The sequence below is a fragment of the Anas acuta genome, chromosome 9, assembly GCF_963932015.1.
Source record: "Anas acuta chromosome 9, bAnaAcu1.1, whole genome shotgun sequence".
Taxonomy (NCBI): domain Eukaryota; kingdom Metazoa; phylum Chordata; class Aves; order Anseriformes; family Anatidae; genus Anas; species Anas acuta.
The window spans coordinates 18,912,999-18,932,262 of NC_088987.1; the positions used below are offsets into that span (position 1 = coordinate 18,912,999).

Consider the following 19,264-nt stretch of genomic DNA (forward strand, 5'->3'; position numbering starts at 1 on the left):
TCTTGGGAAGGCTTCTATACATTGTGAAAAAAAGGAACAATAGAAGAATCTGTCTTAATTATACTAGTAGTCAAATTTAGGACACATCTTTTTTGAATATATTTTTGTAAAACATACAGCACAGTGGGCCTCTAGTTCTGACACAGATTTCTGTGAATATAGCACAAAAATGAAAAAACAGAGAGGATGAAGGTGCCACTGTGGTTATGACTGGGGTATTCAAAGCACAGACACAAACCTAAACTCATTCACAAGGGATTAGAAAGCCAGATTGTTTACCATATAAGTAAAAAATGTGAGAAGTTTTTAATAAATATCTTTCCATGCTGTTAGTGGATTTTGACAACAATATCATTATGTTAAAATATCATAAGAATAGTTTATTATCTCACAACATCCCTTGAAAAGCCAAACTCTGTTGACTTCCACAGAGTTGTATCAGAAAATTGACATCAGAATATTGCTGTCCATCCTAGAAAACTGACACCTCAGAAATAAACTAAAATCAATGATCATGAATGTGAAAAAACAACAACAAAAACAACCAAACATACTATTGCTCTATGTGCAAATCTGATTCCTGGAATCCTCAGGACAACTATTTAGCAGTGCCTGTTTCTTATCTGATGTGTTCAACTCACAGTCTTTGTCTTTCATATTGATTTGGGGTGGGTATGGTTGCAGACTGACCTTAATATAAGGAAATGAGGTTTGGGTATAAGGGGGTAGATTCTGGCCAAATTCCAGTTATGGTATTTACACTTTGCCTTTTTGGATTCTCTTCTCTTAACTGCAGTTGAACATAGGATTCTCTGACAAGGTTATGTGCAAAAGAAAAAGTAATTCCTGGGAGTCTACATAATAAACAGAGGAGACTTTATATATGTTTGTAAGGCATTCTGAAATACTACTAGGCAAAATAAAATGATTACACTTACCCTAAAAGGATCAAGAGATTCTGATCATGTCAACCTCATATGTGTTAACAGTAATGCAAAATGAACGTGATAAACATGCTGATCTCATTGGTATGATTTGCTTATTGGTGCTTTATTACTCTAAGCACTAAAATGAAGCCAGACCTGAGTAGGGTAGTCAGTTTGACTTTGTTCCAATAAGAACTGACATATATTAAGCACATGCGTGGGTGGATGAACAACGCTTAAACATCTTTCCTGTATGACTTGATCTTAACAACATTTTTCTTTTCTTTAGTATTCACCTTTACCTGTTCCGAAAAACTTTATCCAGAGATGAACCATGATGAAATTCCTTACAATCAAAATTGAGTTACAGCAAAATATTGTGCACAGGGATGTGGCTGCCGATCACGTTGTCTCAGAGCCAGGTCAGTAACCAAAAGCCACACTCAACCAAAAGTGCTGACCCTAAAGGTTGCTGCTGAAGGTACTCAGTTTGAACTGTGACTACTCCATGTGAAACATGACATGGTCAGATTACCTGGAACTGTGTGAAGTATGGAATAAAAGAAATCTTTCTTCTCTTTTTTTTTTTTCTTTCAATCTCTAAATGCTTTTAAGCTTCTGTGGCAATTACTAAAAGTCCTCTTTCTTATTAGCCTTTACCTTGTATATAAAAGGTGGTATGCATTGCCCTTAACATATTGCTGTCATTTACATTTATTCACTGAGTTGCACCATTTCTCTGATGAAAAAAAAAAAAAAAAAAAAAAAGAGAGACAGAGAGCTGAGGAAAGGTACTAGAATATATCATAACAATTAGGCTAAGCACCGCTTTGATTATCTAGTGACACAAGTCCAGATGCTCAGATGTGCTGGTTGTTTCAGCAGCCCTACTTTTGCTACAAAAGCTGACAAAATGGCCCAGGAAAGCTCACTTGTCTCAGCCATGGGGCTTTCTGACCTTCTATGGCAAAGAGAAGGCACAGCAGGCAAATGATGCCTGAGCTGAAACCCAGATATAAGACACAAATAAAAACTGTTGAAAAGCTGCATTAATGAGTTGTCTTTCCCCCTTGCATTTCACAACGCATTGTTGTTGTGGGAAAAGTGGTGAGCTAAAGACAATCCAATCCAATTTATTTGACTTGATCAATATTTGGATAATATGCTTTCCCACTATTGGTGTCTAAATTGCAGTGTAGTCACTATCTTGCTTTATTAAATATGACATTTCCCAAGTATTTTAAGTAGATAAAACTTTAAAAATATTTTTACCTTTTTCTTTATATTTATTATCATGAAACAGACCTTTGGCCACATTAAATAACTGCATACCATAAACTTCAAAAGAAATTTGTCTTCTTTCACTAGCTTCTTGCACTAACTATTTTTGCTATGTAATTATGAAACTTAAAATAATAATAATCTTATCTGTTTCTTCTAGGAAGAGAGAAGGCTTAAGTATTCCTTTCTAATTATTACCTTTCGGTTTTCTCAGAATACTTATTTACTGTCAAGATTTGTTTACATTCACTAATACATTGGTTTGGTTAATTCTTCATTTATTTTAATGTTATACTCCAAGGATATTTTACTAAAAACTTACTGTAAGACCTTCAACTGTGGCCACCCACAACCTGAAATTTTCCTCCTACCTAATCCTAACTTACTCCATAACAGAGCATATAACATTGTTATTATTATTATTTAGTTTACAAAATACTTTTTTTTTTCCAGCAAAACATGCACATCCCATAGTATGTTATAAATTACTTCAAAAAGTATGCGTAGCATTTCACAGTATGAAATATAATAATATATTTCACTCAACCCCTACACATATACATAGAGCTATTGTTGAAAACTTTCATTAAAATTTTGTAAAGGAAGTCCATCTGCCACAGCTCAGGATGTCCTGTTTCTGTGAAGGGCTTTGGATATTGCTTGGCTATTTTATCATTGAAAATATAGGTAGAAGACTGGAAAGCATTTAATCTTGGTACTTATTCCAAAACAATCTGATTTGGAAAGGGTGTTTTAAAGGTTTTTTTCCCCAACATCTGAGACTTCTGAGATATGGACACCTCCTCAGACACAACACTTTTAGTTTAGGATCCTCTTTCCTGTTGCTGTCAATGAGAAACAATTAGTTCTGTAGGAAAGAATACATTATGGTCATTGGCATAATCTGAAAATACATCTGCTGTTCCCAAGCAATATCTGAGTCCCTGGTTGTCTCAGTCCAAACCCTAATCCTGCCTAGCCAGGTTCTAGGGGTTCCTGTCAGTGGCATTCCAGCAGAGTGGATGGGCTGGAGTTCTGCCCCTGGCCTAGCCAGCTGCAGAAAGCAGTGGTGCTTCTGAGTGACCTGGTTGGTCAGAGCAGGTATCAGCTTCTGACCCAGCAAGGGATATGCATGCTGCTCTCCCCTCTCAGAGAGAAGAAACAGGGGTCCATGGCTTCTAAAGTATAGAGACATCATTTGGGGTTAGCATCATCTTAAAATCTATATTTTCTTACCTTAAGAGATTGGTTGCTTTGTAAGAGGATGAAGGCAGCTCTCTGGCTCAATTGGACTTTAATTTTATTTTAAATTATTGAAAGGCAAACAATGAGTTCAAACTCTTTCATGATTGATTGGTAATATTTGCCTTAGTGCTGCTTTCCAAAATGTTCAGTTTAAATTTTACAGTTGATAAGCCTTCAAAGTGTAAAAAGTCCCATATCCCATTTCCACTGAGCAAAGGCTTTCCTTGTTTTTTGTTCCTTATTTGTAAATGAAGGATTATGGCCTCCAGAGGTAACAGTTCACACTTACACACAGTGCTTAAAAGTACTCAAAGAAATTATTCTCCATGGAGACAGGTGTTGACCCGACTGAACAAAACTAAATGCCCCAAGGGTATGCCATTCTACTAGGAAAAAAAAAAAAGGGGGGGGGGGGGGGGGCACTGGGTGGAAAAAGGGATGCCCATGAGAAATCAAAAATGTCAAAATAAAGAACCAGTGGGGAACATGGAGAAGTGAATAGTGAAAAAGAAACCGTGAGTGGAGAAGGGTCATTAATATAATTCTGAAACACCTTATTCTTCCCATGCAGAATACCTTACTCTTCCCTCCTCAGTTAGACATGTTTCCAAAACGGAAAGGCTGTTGGTGTTTGTCATAAGACAGCATGACAGCATTGGATGCTCTAGTGGGATGAAAAAGGCAATAGGCAGGAACTGGAAAAAAGAAGCCTGGTCCGTTACACCTCTTCTTTTCAGTATGGAAAGCAGCATTGCCGATAGCAAGAGAAAGAATTAGTGATGCATTCATCCGACTCTATGATCCAACAGAAGCTACAAGCCACAGACAGTTCTTCAATCAGATTCACTGAAAGAGGATATGAAACAGGCCTTAAGTTCCCCTACCCCAAGGGCCCAAGCAGATACACAAGCTTCTTGCCCTACCAAGAAAACACCAGTGGAGAGAGGGAATTGAACATTCTCTGCTGTTTTAGGCATAATTTCCACCTATAATACTACTGAAGAATCCTCACCATTAAAAATCTCCCTCTTGTCTGTAGAGCAATAATAACCTGTGAGCCAAATCATACAGAGCCACATTAAAGTTCTGTTATCATCTCATTTATCTAAAGGTTATTTCTGCCTCCATCCCTGTAAGGTGAGATAATTAATTTTACAGGTATAGGACAGAATGATGCCAGATAGAGAGGAAGCATTTTAAAAAATAGGGCTGTTTGGAGAAAATTAAAAGGGCACTGTGAGGTTAATACAAGATTTTGCTAGAAATTATAATAATGCTTTGTCAAAAGTCTGCCTAACATGGCAGCAACTCATGAAACACTTGAATAATTTTTATGTTTATGTATTTTGTTAGTCCTAACTAAAACGACAGTAAGAGTAAACATAATGCTTATTTTTTCCTATCCATCCAATCAATCTGTATTTTAAAGCAAAGGGAATTAAGAAACACAAAATGGGAAAGTGACTGATTTAGAGTCACCAAGATATCTGTGGCAGTTATTAACAGAACACAGCTCCTAGCTAGGAATTGCTTTTATCTTGTTAAGAAATGACCCGTGCAGACTGTGGAAGAGAGAGACCCAAAGCAGTGGGAGAGGTAGGATATGATACAGAAAATAACACACTACGGGCAACTTAACTACATTGCCACAACACACTCAATATTTTTTTCTTACAGACCCTAGCAGGATCAGGCTCTGAGTAATAGGTTACTTTTGTAAGATAAGCTTTTTTAAAACCATTTATTTTGGAGTAACCCCAAACCAATTTAATACTGAAAAAGTAACAACTGTTACCCTGGTTGTCTACAAGATATTTCTTCAGCTAAAAATAAGGATATAAGGTTGTTGCTGTTACCTAACACCTTCTGCTGTTATTTAATAGTAAAAAAGTGCAATCTCATCAATGCCATGAGACGAGTTAAAGGTTATTAGAGGAGATAGAGAAGGGCAGCATGCTAACTACCCTTTCTTCTTTCCTGTTCTATAGTAAGGAGCCTGATGATGATATCATGGACTGAAAATTCCTTCTTTTGATTTAAGTAATCAATTGGAGAACTTTACAGTAGATTAAAAAAATGAGCAAATGTACTCACCAATCTAACATTAAGAAATGTTCCCCATGTAATCATAGTGCAGGAAAAAGAAGGCATGCAATGGTCTCAGAGTGCAAAAATCGAGAATTTGCACTTTTTAATTGTTTTCATAATAAAAGGACAAAATATTACAAATATTTTTGAAAGATGGAGATTCTTTCATGAGAGAGACTTTTGCTACTGTCATTCCTCTGTTTGACGCAAGGCCGCACAGTGCCATCTAGTGTTCCGTGGCCACACAGGGAATAACATATTAAGGACTTCGACAGAATATTCAAAATAATAATAAATAACAATAATAAACTCTGTTTAGTTCTTATTTTAAGAAATAAGGTACTACATGATAAAACAATCACATCTAATAGTTGACAATGAAGACACTAAAGATACTAATCTTTTTATCTTTTTTTTTTTTTTTTTTTTTTTTCCTGAGTATCAGTGGGGAAATTATTAGGAGAAAGCAAAAGAATGTTTGACTATAAAGTAAGCGTCATTTTTTCTGTCATAATTGGGAGATATAATCATATTTAAAGCATGCAGCAGGTTTCACAGAACCATGCACATTGTTGTACCAGTATTCAGAAATTAGGTCATAAAAGGAGACATGAGATGAGAGGGAGAAGTGAATAATTAATTAAAAAGATGCCTTCCTCTAATGGCAAATATTCCACCCTTAGCATTAAAAAATGCAAAGTAACTGCAAAGTTAATTTTGGACAGAATTTCCAAAACTATATTATACTGATCCCATACTGCTCTGTTACTCACAGGATCAGAACTAATTTTCTGTAGCCTCAGCACTCATGTTGTCCTTTTTGGTTCTGGATCTAAACAAAACCATCCAAGCAATAGCCTGCTTGATTTGTAAGCATCGATCAAGAATTTCACTGCTTACTTACAAATGAAATGGTACTGGGTTTGGAAGTAATTCTGCAGCATTGGAACAGACAGGAAAACAAAGTGATCTCAGTGCTGCAGCATTCTGTTATAAAATATCATGTGGACTGGCTGCATCTCACTAATACCTTCTAAGGTTTAGGAAAGCTTCATACTGTTGCAGAGACGCAATTGGAACAGATTCTGGTTTGCTTTATAATGCAGCATATAAGCTACCTTTCAGAGTCGGATCCTAAGTTTGTATGAGGTCCAAACTACTGTACTTTTGTTCAAAATTCAGAAGAAAAACATCAAGTCTGGCTGTCATGAAGAATAAAATACTTCCAGCAAGCAAAACAACCCAAGTGAGGGCTTGAACAGAAGGTGTAGAATGGTCTTAGATCAGTTTTTGCCAGTTGTAAAAGTGTATCTTGAGGCTATAGTTACCTGAAACACTGTGACACAATCTGGAGGCTTGCTGCTAATGAAATGAGAAGATCCCGCTTCTATTTTCTCCTCAGAGGCTCTGGCATTCATTAGACCCCTCTGTGACTTCATTCAGCTCAATAACCTGAAAGAAAATTATTCATTGTTTCTACTTGTGTAATAAGCTAAAAGAGTTTATGAAAAAGCTATGAGTTGTGCTGGGGTGGTTGCAAAGAACAGAATCAGAATCAGGCAGCCCAGAATTGGCTAAATAGAAGGGAAGCCCAGGACATTCCCCTTTTGTTGTGCTGCTGGGGAAAAAAAGCACAAACCTAATTAGACACAAATATTTGAGCACTTTCAGCACTCTTAGTTTTTGATCTCAGTGCTTGCTTTAAGATTGTTCTTTGTCCCTTCCCCAGTGAGGAAAAAAATTCCATACTTTGTTTTGTACACTCATCCCTTTGACAAACAGAGGCGTGCTGCATACAGTGCGTGGGGCGGTTAGGTTGGTGTTTCGTATGTTTCTGCCACTAATATTTCTCCTAGCATGCTGGTTTTTATTTGTTTGTTTTTGGTTTGTTTTTGTTTTTTCCTTTTTTTTTTTTTTTTTTCTTCCTTGAAAATTTTATAACGACACTACCAGATCTGTCCAGATTATTTAGATATGTAATATGCACCTTCATGAAGATCTAAGCTATCTATTCCGCTCCAAATGTACAAACATGGACATATGTTAATGATCATATCATGTACTGTAGAACGGCATGAATAAGCATACAAGGATTATGAATACATGGGAGAAGGAGCCATGGTAACTAATCAGTAAATGAACAGATTAGCCAAAAAAGTGTACAAGTTTCTGCCCACATAAATACTTTCTGACCCCACTCCCTCCCCCCCTGAAAAAAAAAAAAAAAAAAAAAAAAAAAAGAGTAACTTATTTACCAAACAGTTTTAAAACAGTCTGTAAAGAAAAGAACATAGGTATTTTTCCCCAGATTAAGCAGCTATAGCACCCACTGAATCCTTTTTCTTGGTGCTGCTCTAGAAATCAGCTAGTGACATCTGGTACCCTACTCGGAGTGTTTGTCCAAAAATGGATATTAAGTCTTCCCTTTAATGTTAGTGGGCAACTTAATAAATGTCAAGAGGTTCACTTGGAAATAAATGGTGAAAACAGTCCAATGACTATTGGACTGTAATAATATTATGCCTATTTTTATTTTTTAGGAGTTTATTTATTTGCTTGGTTAGAAAGAAAGGATCAATAATAAACACAACTGGAAACTGGTCTTGTGAGATATATTCTTCACTAAGCAGCTAAATAACCATTTAATCCCGTGCCTAAAGACAACCTTCATATCAAACAGGTGGATGGAGTTGTTTGGCTGCCAAGTCGAAATACTTTTGCTTAAAAAAATGAGAAAATGATAGATTTTATCTGGCTAATGGAGAAATAGCTGAGATTTAAACTGATGCTAGGTTCTTTTAGATTTGCTGAAGATTTATTTTTTTTATTTTTTTATTCTGAGATAAAAATATCATTTACTTTCTGAGCCTTTTCTTTCATTTATTTGATCATGAAGAGAAGATACTGTAGATTTATGTGTTGTTTGTACTGGAGAGCACAGCTGTTTTAGCTTTTCTGTCAGACCCTCAGGATCCTGTCTCTGTAATGACTTTCTTAACTGCACAGACTGCACGGTGGTTTTGCCTAAGCAAAGTTAATTTGTATTAAATTCTGAATCCAAAGGAAAGGAGGAAAAGAAACAAACAAACAAAGAAAGAAAGAAAAACAAACAAACAAACAAACAAACAAAAACAGCAAAAGAACTCTCCAGCAACACCTTTAGAAGACAGGGTGTTTTATGTTAAATAGTGTAATAGCCCGTTAATCTGCTGTGGTTAAAAGAAGCTGCTCCCATCACGGAGTCTATTTAAACATATAATAGTGAACCAAAGGCATATTTTGCTCCTGGAAACAACAAGAAGAAAATAAATTGAAAGTTGAATATTAATAAATAGCACAGTACCAATGCTCATTTCCATGAACGATTAATTTTGGGAAATAGGAAGGAGAAAACAAGGTGACAAAACAAATCCTAAAAAATCCAGATGAACTCAAAGCAATATAAGATGAAAACAGGAAGATTTACAGCCAATATGAAGACCAATGAAGAGATTTAAAGAACAATAATTGCATACACCAGAAGAAGGCAACTTGTGAAAGAACTCCAGAGACAGATGGAGTGTCAGAGGTAAAAAGAACACAAAAAGGGAATGGCATGGAGTCAAGAGTATTTTTTTGGCATCAATAAGCAGTAAGAAGGCCTGTTTTGAGAAAGCTGTTCTTTTAACTGGATTAAAATAAAAAAAGAGAACAAATCAGTCTTGGGAAAAATCAATCTATTTAACAGTAACATCATCGGCAGAAAAAGGTATTTACCTACTTCTGAAAGAATTGAAGAATGAAGTGGTTGTGTCTGCTAATAAACTTTGCTGTTACTAGGAATGGATGGAAGAAAAAAACACATTGCAGTTATGGTTGAAGAGGTACTAGAACAGCTTATAACCAGGAGAATACATAACAATTTGCGCTGGACACCAGCTTTAGTTCATGATGCCCTGCTTGGATTCAAATGAACAGAACTTTAAATAGAAATGGAATGAGAAAGAGGTTAAATATTGATTAAGAAGGTAGATATCAACAATTACTCAAATTCTTACTTTGAATAGTACTGAATATTTACTATTTCCCCCTCCGCCTGACAATATTTATTTTTAAAGATAAGCATTACAAGAGCAAAAAGAAAGAATAAGATTTATTGAAAAATATGGACTTAATTCTGAGCTCACTGAAGTCAGGGAAGGACTTCCAATGGTTTTAATGGGCTTTGGCTCAAGCCCTTATAGTGTAGCAAAGAAAACAATATAAACTGAAGTGGGATTTATATCCCTACTATAAATAATGTATGTAATCTCAATTACTGGAGGCAGTATTTGTATATATCTAATTTATCATTATTAAAGTGAGATTATGGCAGCTTTATGTGAGACAGGCAAATCTGGGTCATTACTGAAAACAGTTCGTTTACATTATCCACTATAATTACTCGGGCACTGTCATTTTTGATGTTTAAAAACTCAATCTCGCCCCCTTGTGGCCCAGAAAAATATAGTGCATAAGAAGTAGTATAAATTTGCCTGAAACTAAACGAAATTAAAAATAAAGAGGATGTATAATCAAAACTACTTTTTAGTTTTGTATTTTTTCCTTCAAATTTAAAATAGCAAATAAAGCACGGGATACTTGCTTTTCCACATATATACACTATCATAATTTTTTAAATTAACAGTACCGAAGAAAAAATCTTGGTAGACTTTTGCAGTCATAAAGTTTCCCCCACTGCCTCTCACTAAGAAGCCAGAAGTCAGCTGTTCATGTAGGGTGATAATGGCTTCAGGTGAGCTCAACTTCTGCGGGCATCTCAGTTGTTCCTTGTAAAGCTGTGCTCTGCCCAGCAGAACTACCACAGCCCTGCCCTTGGAGGTAGATTTGGCCCTGTGGCCCAGGACTGAGTTCTACAGCTGCCATCTTCTGTCCCTGCTGCCAAGTATCAAAATGAAATTTGAAAATAAAACAGCTTCACATATCTGTATGATATCTGTATGGTCTTTAAGATGAAAAATGACCACTTTGATGTATTAGCAAAGGCTCGTGCATCATCACCTTCATTGTCACCACCAAAATAATAGCATTGGATTCGGGTGGAAGTTGCAGGGGCAGCTACCAAGGGCTCTGGATGGCAACGCAAATCCATGGCTACAGAGCTTGAAAGACAATTCCAGAGAAAATAATACTCGGTACCTTAAAGAAAAGACACTGGCAAATAAGATGCTTACAGGTAGTATGCCTGAAAATAGACAACTGCAAACAACATTTTGAAATATTACACACAACAACCCCAATACTTATAGGGGAAAAAAAAAGAAAAAAAAAAAAAAAAAGCCACTCCATCTAGGGATAGAGAACCAAAACCAACCATGTGTAATGTTATTCCTTTAATGATTTACCTAACAGTATAATAAGGTTTGTGTCATTTCTCTTGCTTCAGCACCCCCTGCTTTCTCTATTAAAAAATTATTTTCTCTTTAGTTTAATCCACGCAGATTTAGTGAAACCAGCTTCCAGTCCTGTCCATTGTGTCACTCAGAAAAATGTTCCACAGGATTGCCAGATTCTTTCTTATTAGGAAGAAGAGAGCCAACCATTAATTTTAAAAAGGTCATGTCATCAACTGTGGACATGCAGACAGGCTGACTGGGCTCAGGCTGTCTCTTCTTACTGCAGCTGGGTGCACAGTTACCAAACCTTGCATTTTGTATTTTTTGTTGTATTTTTTTCCAAGAAAATTCTTTCTTCCTATCAATGTCCTACCACAATTTTGCCATATTTACTATTCAGAAAAGCTAGAAAACAGTCCCTTATTTTATTTATTAAATAGGCAAAGCAACGATGCAAGCTCCTAGGCTCCCCATTGCCTTCTTTTTCCCTGAGATCTTAACCAAACTGGTTCGCTCTCATTTGCCATCTGATCCTTTTGCTCTCCTGAAACTACCAACAAAAAGGAAATTAATGCCAACTGTGGAGGTGATTTTGTATTGACACTTTTCCAATAGAATCCAGACTCAGACCACCAATGTGTTTCACAGGGGACATCCACCCGTCATCAGATGGTTGTAATTTTCCGACAGCAACTGTCCTGGGATGTATTCGAAATAGTAACTAAAGCTAAGAGATATCATTGTATCTTTATATCATTATACATTTTTACAACACTTATTCTTCAATCTGGTGTTGTATTTTTAAGTATACCAATATAAAAATATTAAAGTTGTTACTTCAGTAAAGCAATAAACTATAAATAAAATATAACCAGTCTATCTAACATAAATTTATATTATTTGTGAAATTATGTAAACCTGCTATACTTCTATCTACAGTACAGTTAGTTAATATTTCCTTTCATCCCAGCAGCCAAAAGGCTAATCCTCACAGCAGCTGTTACTACTCCAGTACAGAATGAATGTGAATTTAACCTCTCTTGGATATAGCCTAATAAATTCTCTTGTTTTTCTAAGCACTTCTGTGAATTAAAATGGACGTTGGCTTGCCATCCAAATTCATGAACAGGTCTGAAGTGGCTTTTAGGCAAGTCGCCAAATAACTTCCCAATTCCCTTATAGGGTATAGCTCTCACTCCAGAGATCTTCCAAGCAAGAACTGAAAAACAACATCTTCTCCATTACCTCAAAATTATTTTTAATTTTCTTGGCATTATTTAAATAAATTAAGCACAAAATTACATTAAAATAATGTTAGGGGTTCGTTTGCACTCTCAATGATTTCAACGTAATTATACCAATACAAATATGAGAAGAATATGCCCTCCTGCAGCCTTTCTGACAATGCAAAGGCCAGGATATTGAAAGATAAAACTTGAGTACAAAATTCAACTCAGCACATGTGTTTGTGTATTGAATAAGGCTAAGTAAAATAAGAATACTTCCCAATACAATGAAGATCTATTATTATAAACAAATAAATATTTCAGCTGACATTTAACCTCATTCTGACTAAAATCAACATATGCTATAAAGTCTGCTTTTTCCCCAAAGACTTCAGTCTCCAGGATTTCAATTTCCATTTTCAAATGAAATTATTTAGAATTTAGATGTTGATTTGACACAGCAATGGGCAACCTACTAAACTTTAAAACAATTGTAAATCTCCAGAATTTAAGCATATTACTCGTGTTTCCATATCTTCCCTCCTGGAGGTGAAATACTTCCTATTTTGACAGGGAGTCACCAGACACTTGGCATCAATGTGTGGCTTTGAAAATTTTAAAATCTGAAGCATTCAGGGCTTCTCAAGAGACACTTGCCTTCTAGTGATAGGTTTTCTTTCTGTTTCACACGCCCATAACTGCTGTCCATAAGACTGAAATACACAACAAAAGATAGAGATCAGCCAGCAAAAATAAACTCCAAGTAACACCTATTGCAACATGCTCCGTTACAGCATGTCAGCCTTGTGTTAATGAAATAATATGCTGGTTTCAATCGTGTCGCCCCTTCTTCACAGCCATTAGATCTTATCTGCTGTATCTACTGGATACAAAGCGTTATTTTGGTCTGATGCTTGAATATGGTTATTTATTTTCCCTTCTTTACCAGAACGGCAAAGCAAAGCCCGGACAGCGCCACCTCAGCGAGTGCTAGCGGACAGTAATGGGTTGCCCGCGGCGTCCCCTGGGCTACGGGTCTGAGGGAAAATCTGCCACCACCTGTCCTTCCCGGCACCCCAAAAGTGCCAAATCCGCAGAGAGAGCCTCGGGGGCGGTTATTTTGTGTAAGCCACCAGCAGGCCGCTGTGGCGCTGAGGCGGGTCGGGGCAGACCGCTGCTGACGGGACAGGAGCGCAGCCTCCTGCCAGGAGCGGGCTCCCGCCTCCGCCTCAGCGCCGTGCTCACGACATGAGCGTACCGGGAGCGCCTTTTGCTTTCTCCCCGGGCGGCTGGGCCGAGTGGGGACCGCACCTTTTTGTCACTGAGGCGGTAAATGGGGAGGTTGGAGGTGGGGACAGTGCCTTTTTGTCACTCGGGCACAGCGGGCGGACTCCATTTCCCGGCGTGCCCCGGCAGCGACGCGGAGCTGCGGGGCGAGGGGCGGGCACAAGATGGCGGCGCTGAGCGCGTGGGGCCGGGCGGCGCGGCGCGGGCGGCTCTGGGGCGCGGCGCGGCCGCTGTGGGGCTGGCGGCGGCCGCAGCCTCAGCGGGCGCTCGGCCAGGACGCGGGGACCGCGGGCGGTACGTGAGGGGAGCCCTGCTCCGCCTCCGGGGGCTGCCTGCTGCCCCCGGGGCGGCCGAGGAGGAGGGAACGGGGCTGTGGGAGGCGGCGCGGAGGGTCCCTTCGCCACCCCCCCCCCCCCCCTTGTCCCCGCGGCGCTGCCCCCTGCACCCGGCTAATGGCGTGTGTACAATCCTCCGGCAGAGAAAAAGGACGGCAAGCCTTCCTTCACGGACGAGGCGGTGCAGGACTTGCTCTACAGAATGACGGGGCTGGACTTGCAGAAGGTGTTCAGGCCGGCGAAGCAGGAGTTGAAGCCGCCCAAGTACAAGCTGCTGACGGAAAAGCAGCTGCAGGAGGTGGGGAAGGTGCCATTGGCCCTGTTTTCCTTGGGCGATGGCAGCAGATATATACAAATATATATACATGTATTTGAGTGACAGCATCTCGTTATCATCACTTCTCCCTACATCACCTGTGTGCATTTATGTGAGGTTTAAATTGCAGTCCTGGGAACACCCGGCTGCCCTTTGCTCCTGGGGCCTCACTCAAGTTAGGTTTTCAGTAACCACAGCTACTGTATAAACACTTCACTGTTGTTTATACTTTGGTGGAAATTTACCGTGGAAAATACCTGAAATGTGACTTGAAAAAATGACTTGGTGTTTGCAGTGGTATACATGCATTTGAATTTTAGAACTTCTTCCAGCAGCGTGCCTAAGTGATGGTAATGGCACATCGGTTTGATGTGATCCCTCTGCACAGGGATGGAATCCGTATCTTGCTTTTTCTATAACTGCAGGGAAAAAAAAATCCAAAAAACAAAAAACAAAACACCTTTAAATTTCTCTCTGAATGAAAACATTTGACCCAAAATTGTGTGTTACCTTTCCAATATGGTGATTCTCTTTTTTAAACTGTAAAATCAGTTAAACTAATTTTTTGTTTTAAAGGCCACAAAAAAAGCTATCAAGGAAGCTAAAGAAAAGCTGACAATGCCCCCTGTTTTGGATGAACGGGAGCCAATTGATGATGTGTTAGCAGAAGACAAAATCCTCGAAGGAGTTGAAACTACGAAATATATATTTACAGATTTAACTTACTCGATTCCACATCGTGTAAGTAAAAATCCATTAACTTACTTTAAGAGCTTTTCGTTCTTAATTTCAGAATTAACTTTAGGTTAAGGTTTGCATCTATAATGGTCTGCAAAAAGGACAAGGAGTTGTAAACTTGCTCTTTCGTACAATGCAATACAAAGACACATATTCCAAAATCTTTACTTCTAACTGATGACAAATTACATTCCAGAACTCATAAACAGGTGTTCTGTTTGTTTGATTGTTTTTGGAGGAGGGTGAAAAGCAGGTACTTATAATTTGCTGGGAGTGCTGAGTGTATCCAAACTTCCTAGAATATTTACTGTGGGCTTGAATTACTTAAGGTATAAGCACATAGACCAAAAGACAGGGCTACTTCCAGATTGACAGGATCTGGTGGAAAACAAGAGAATAGATAAATGAATTCATGTGAAAGCTGTGAGGAAACAGTTGTAAAGTAGAACTGTGGAGTACGGCGATAAAGACAACTAGATTTCCTTTCATTTGTTTTGTATAATGAAACACCTACCTTGTCATAAATACGAAGTCTGGATAGGTACTCAACAAATAGTTATGATTCTAGGAAGTCAGCCTGGTTCGATCATGTATGATTTTTGGAAATGAATTGCCAAGTCTCCTATCTATTACTCCATCTGAGAGCTCTCAAGAAACCTGCTATTAATTCCTCTGCCTTAATGTATTGAAAACTTCATCCCAACGGATTCTTACTTGTTTGCAGTCCTAAATCAAATATAGTTGTGGATGGATCTGAGTATACTGTTTTATTTGGTGCATTATTTTTGTTTTGAAGTTGCCCTTACGTGATTCTGGCCTCTATTTCTGAAATGAAGTTGAAAAAGTACAAAAGCACTTGCATTGTCAATTTAGTACACGTTATTAAATATGTAAAATCAGGCCAGAAACAAAATTAACTCCTTTTTCTGAGTATTAGTTATGTTGTCTGTTAAACTTTGCAGAGCTGTAGCTTTTAGTGTATATGCATAGGTAATTGCTGTCATACAGTAAAGGTGTAGATGTATAAGGTACAGAGGGGAAAAATGATAAATTTAACACATGCTAACAATCAAAAAGATGCTGTTATTACTGGTGTCATCTTGGTATTAAAGCACTTTGTCCAACAAGAATCTTACTTAAAATGGTTCTGATTATGCTGAGGACACTTTGGGAGAAATAATGTTCCTTTTTATCTTTTTTCAAGGAACGTTTCATTGTAGTTAGAGAACCAAATGGTGTATTACGCAAAGCAACCTGGGAAGAAAGAGACCGAATGATACAGATATTCTTCCCAAAAGAAGGGCGCAGAGTTATTCCCCCAGCAGTATTCAAGGATGAACACCTTGTGGTAAGGTCATCCTGGTTTTGAAAACTGATCACTTATGTATTTGATTGTGCTGTGATAGTGATGCTGTGCTGTTTGAACAGAGTAGTAGCTCTGAATAAGCCAGTTGGTTTGTATGTTTCAAGGTGCTTGAAGTATTGATGTTTGAACTAATCAGTATAACTTGCTTAAAATACTTAAAATAAAATTCCAGGTCGCAACAAGATACATCAAGGGTAGTTGTAAATATTGTCATACTGGAAATCCACATTGTTATGCAACGATGGAACTTAAATATGAAAATGTGAACTGGTGTTCCACAAAAAAAAAAAAATTAAGGAAAAATTTTATTCATATTATCAAGGCAGTTACTGCACTTTCTGCTATTTTGTCATGTGACTAAGGGGATGCTTGCTGTGTTGTCTGGAAATATTTTTTTTTGCCAATTTTAGATGGAATGGTGTGATACAGAATCTATTCTGAACTTGAACTGTTGTTTTAGACTGTGTTTCAGCAGGACCGTCACGAGGATATCCTTAACATGTGCATTGCTCAGTTTGAGCCAGATTCAGCTGACTATATTAGAGTAAGTTCATATTTCATTTTTCTAATAAAATAACATTAGTGAAGAACTTAGGTTGATTTTGTAAGCGTAAGTGTTATCTAGGGATCAAAGTTGTTAAGGTGTGTGCTTTTTTTTTCCTCATAGGGATTACCCATTATCTTTGCGATGAGCTGTTCTTAACTCTACCAGAATAGGGACCTGCTTAAATCATAATTAGAAGACCACCGTCTTTTTCCCTAAAGAATGGATTATAACTTGAGGGCAGTTGAATGAAGGTTCAGAGGTTATGTTCCTCCTTCTCTCCCCAGATTGCCAGTACATAGCTAATACTTAGCTTCCTGTCAACAAGTATCTATACAGGAGTACTAAGAACTAGGTTATCCTAGTGTTACTCCAAATTATTACATGCATAAAGCTTTAAAGTAATGTGGTTGAGCCTGTGGCTTACTGCCACAGTTTAGAGAGGCCTGAAGATGAATTAAAAAGAAATACTCCTAAGAGGTGTAAGGGAGAAACTGTCATTAAGCTCTCTATATGGTATTGACACTGGAACCTTTTCTGTATGTAGGTTCATCATCGGACATATGATGACATTGAGAAACATGCCAAATATGATCTGCTCCGTTCAACAAGGCACTTTGGAGGCATGGTTTGGTACCTAGTCAACAGAAAGAGAACAGATGGCTTACTAATAGATATGATCCACAGAGACTTGTAAGTGGTGTTTGTTAGTTATTAATTCTGCTTATCTAAACAAATGGAAAACACTAAGGTCCAGTGTTTGAAAAGAAAAACAGTATTTCTTCAAGATGTATAAAAGTTCTATTTGCATGAAGTTCTAGGCTAGCTGTGATTTTATCTATATAGATTCTGAAACACCAACTACAGTATAAGCAAAGCTGTCAGTTTCTGCAGAAATAAGCCTTTTACAGTTGCTGTTTTTTTTCTTTTATTTCTGCTGTACACTTCCACTTCTGGCACTACCGATCTTAAAATCTTATAACCACGTGCTACTGCTATCACTTTTGGCTTTTAAGACTGACATAATCTGGATTTTGGAGCAATTTCTAAGTAGCTTTTCTTCTTGACTGCAACTGCTGGGTGAGACAAGAGTAGCTGATAAACACACATTCATTTTAAATGGATGGTTTTCCGTAACAGCTGATAAGCTTAGTAAAATAAGTTTTATTTAGCAGTTCAAAAGGGCTCTAGGGCCAGGAGAAACTTCTAAAAGTAGAACTCGAATGCTATGATCTTTCTCAATTTTATTTCCTACTGTTGAAGTTAAAAACTTCTAATGGTCAGATATTACTTTAAAACCTCAGGATATGAAGAAATAGAGGGAAGTTTCTGTTGAAGTTGTAAAGAGAAAATTAAAATATCTGGACTTAAGCTACCAAACCTTGGAGCATCTTTATCTGCCATAATCTTTATATAAGCCATAACTGTTTAGGTTTATGCAAGTAAATCCCCTTTTCCAGTTTTAAATTAATCACAGGCTAGGTGTGACAAGATTTCTAATACTGCAGTAATGCCAGTTACTGCACTGCTAAAAGACTTCTCCTTGGCAGAGTTGTTCTGCTAAACAGGTGATACAAGTTTGTTCTGTTTTACATAAACAGCTTTCAGCTTTATTACTACTGAACAGTGCATCAGGATGAATTAGTTATGTACCTTACCTAGCACAGGTTAGTGTTCATGTGCTTCAGGTCTCCTCACAAACAGGTTGCTGTTACATTAAGTTATGGGGTACCTATATTCTAATGACTGTATACTAGGTGAGTGTATGAACGCCTGTGGGTGTGCAAACAAACTGAAAGTATTTAAATGAAGTAATTGCTACAAACAAGCCTTTATTTGTTTTAGGCTAGATGATGCTACAAGTTTAATCACGCTGTATCATATGCTTCATCCGGAATGTCAGTCAGCAAAAGAAGCTGAAGAAAGGAAGCTTCAAGGAGTTGATCTGATCAAGGTATGCTTTTCTACTTCAAACCTATTTAAGTACAGAAAAGGCTTTTAAGCACCAGCAGCTTTGTAAGGTTATTTTTTCCCCCTTATTTAACTAGAACTATCCTGCATTTAAAAAAAGTGCACCATGATTTCAGTTAGAGCTGGTGGATGGAGTATGGGAATGATGAAGTCTGTGTGCAGCTATGCTCTTAACTGTACCTTAATCTGTTCCGTCCTGTTTCTAGGTCTTTGCGAAAACTGAATCACAAAAAGAAGGCTATATACAGTTGGCCCTCCAGGCTTACGAGGAAGCAATGGCTACTTCTACAGCTTCATGAAATAAACCGTAGTTCATCACTTTAAACTGTTTACAAACCTCTGTACAGGACTCCACAATAAATACCTTAGAAAACTGTGTTTCAGAGAACTCTGTAACAAAATATAATGGGAATCATTACACAAGCTTGCTAGTTTCAAACATACAGTAAGTGAACTCACAACAGTCATTCTCTCAAACTTGGAATTCAACTGCGTTGGATTCCTTTAGTGATGTATCTTGAGGATAAAACATTGGCCGTAATTCATTTTACTTTTCGAAATACTGG

At 37.7% G+C, this 19,264-nt stretch overlaps 1 protein-coding gene across 1 annotated transcript; it reads left to right on the plus strand.

Annotated features, from left to right (window-relative positions):
* The first annotated feature begins 13,570 nt into the window (after positions 1-13,570).
* On the plus strand, positions 13,571-19,076 carry MRPS22 (mitochondrial ribosomal protein S22). The gene is made up of 8 exons (XM_068691801.1): positions 13,571-13,722; positions 13,907-14,061; positions 14,656-14,820; positions 16,022-16,165; positions 16,644-16,727; positions 17,275-17,420; positions 18,573-18,681; positions 18,905-19,076. Exons 1-8 carry the CDS (start codon positions 13,593-13,595, stop codon positions 18,995-18,997), a joined length of 1,026 nt encoding a protein of 341 aa, XP_068547902.1. The 5' UTR covers positions 13,571-13,592; the 3' UTR covers positions 18,998-19,076.
* The last annotated feature ends 188 nt before the right edge of the window (positions 19,077-19,264 follow it).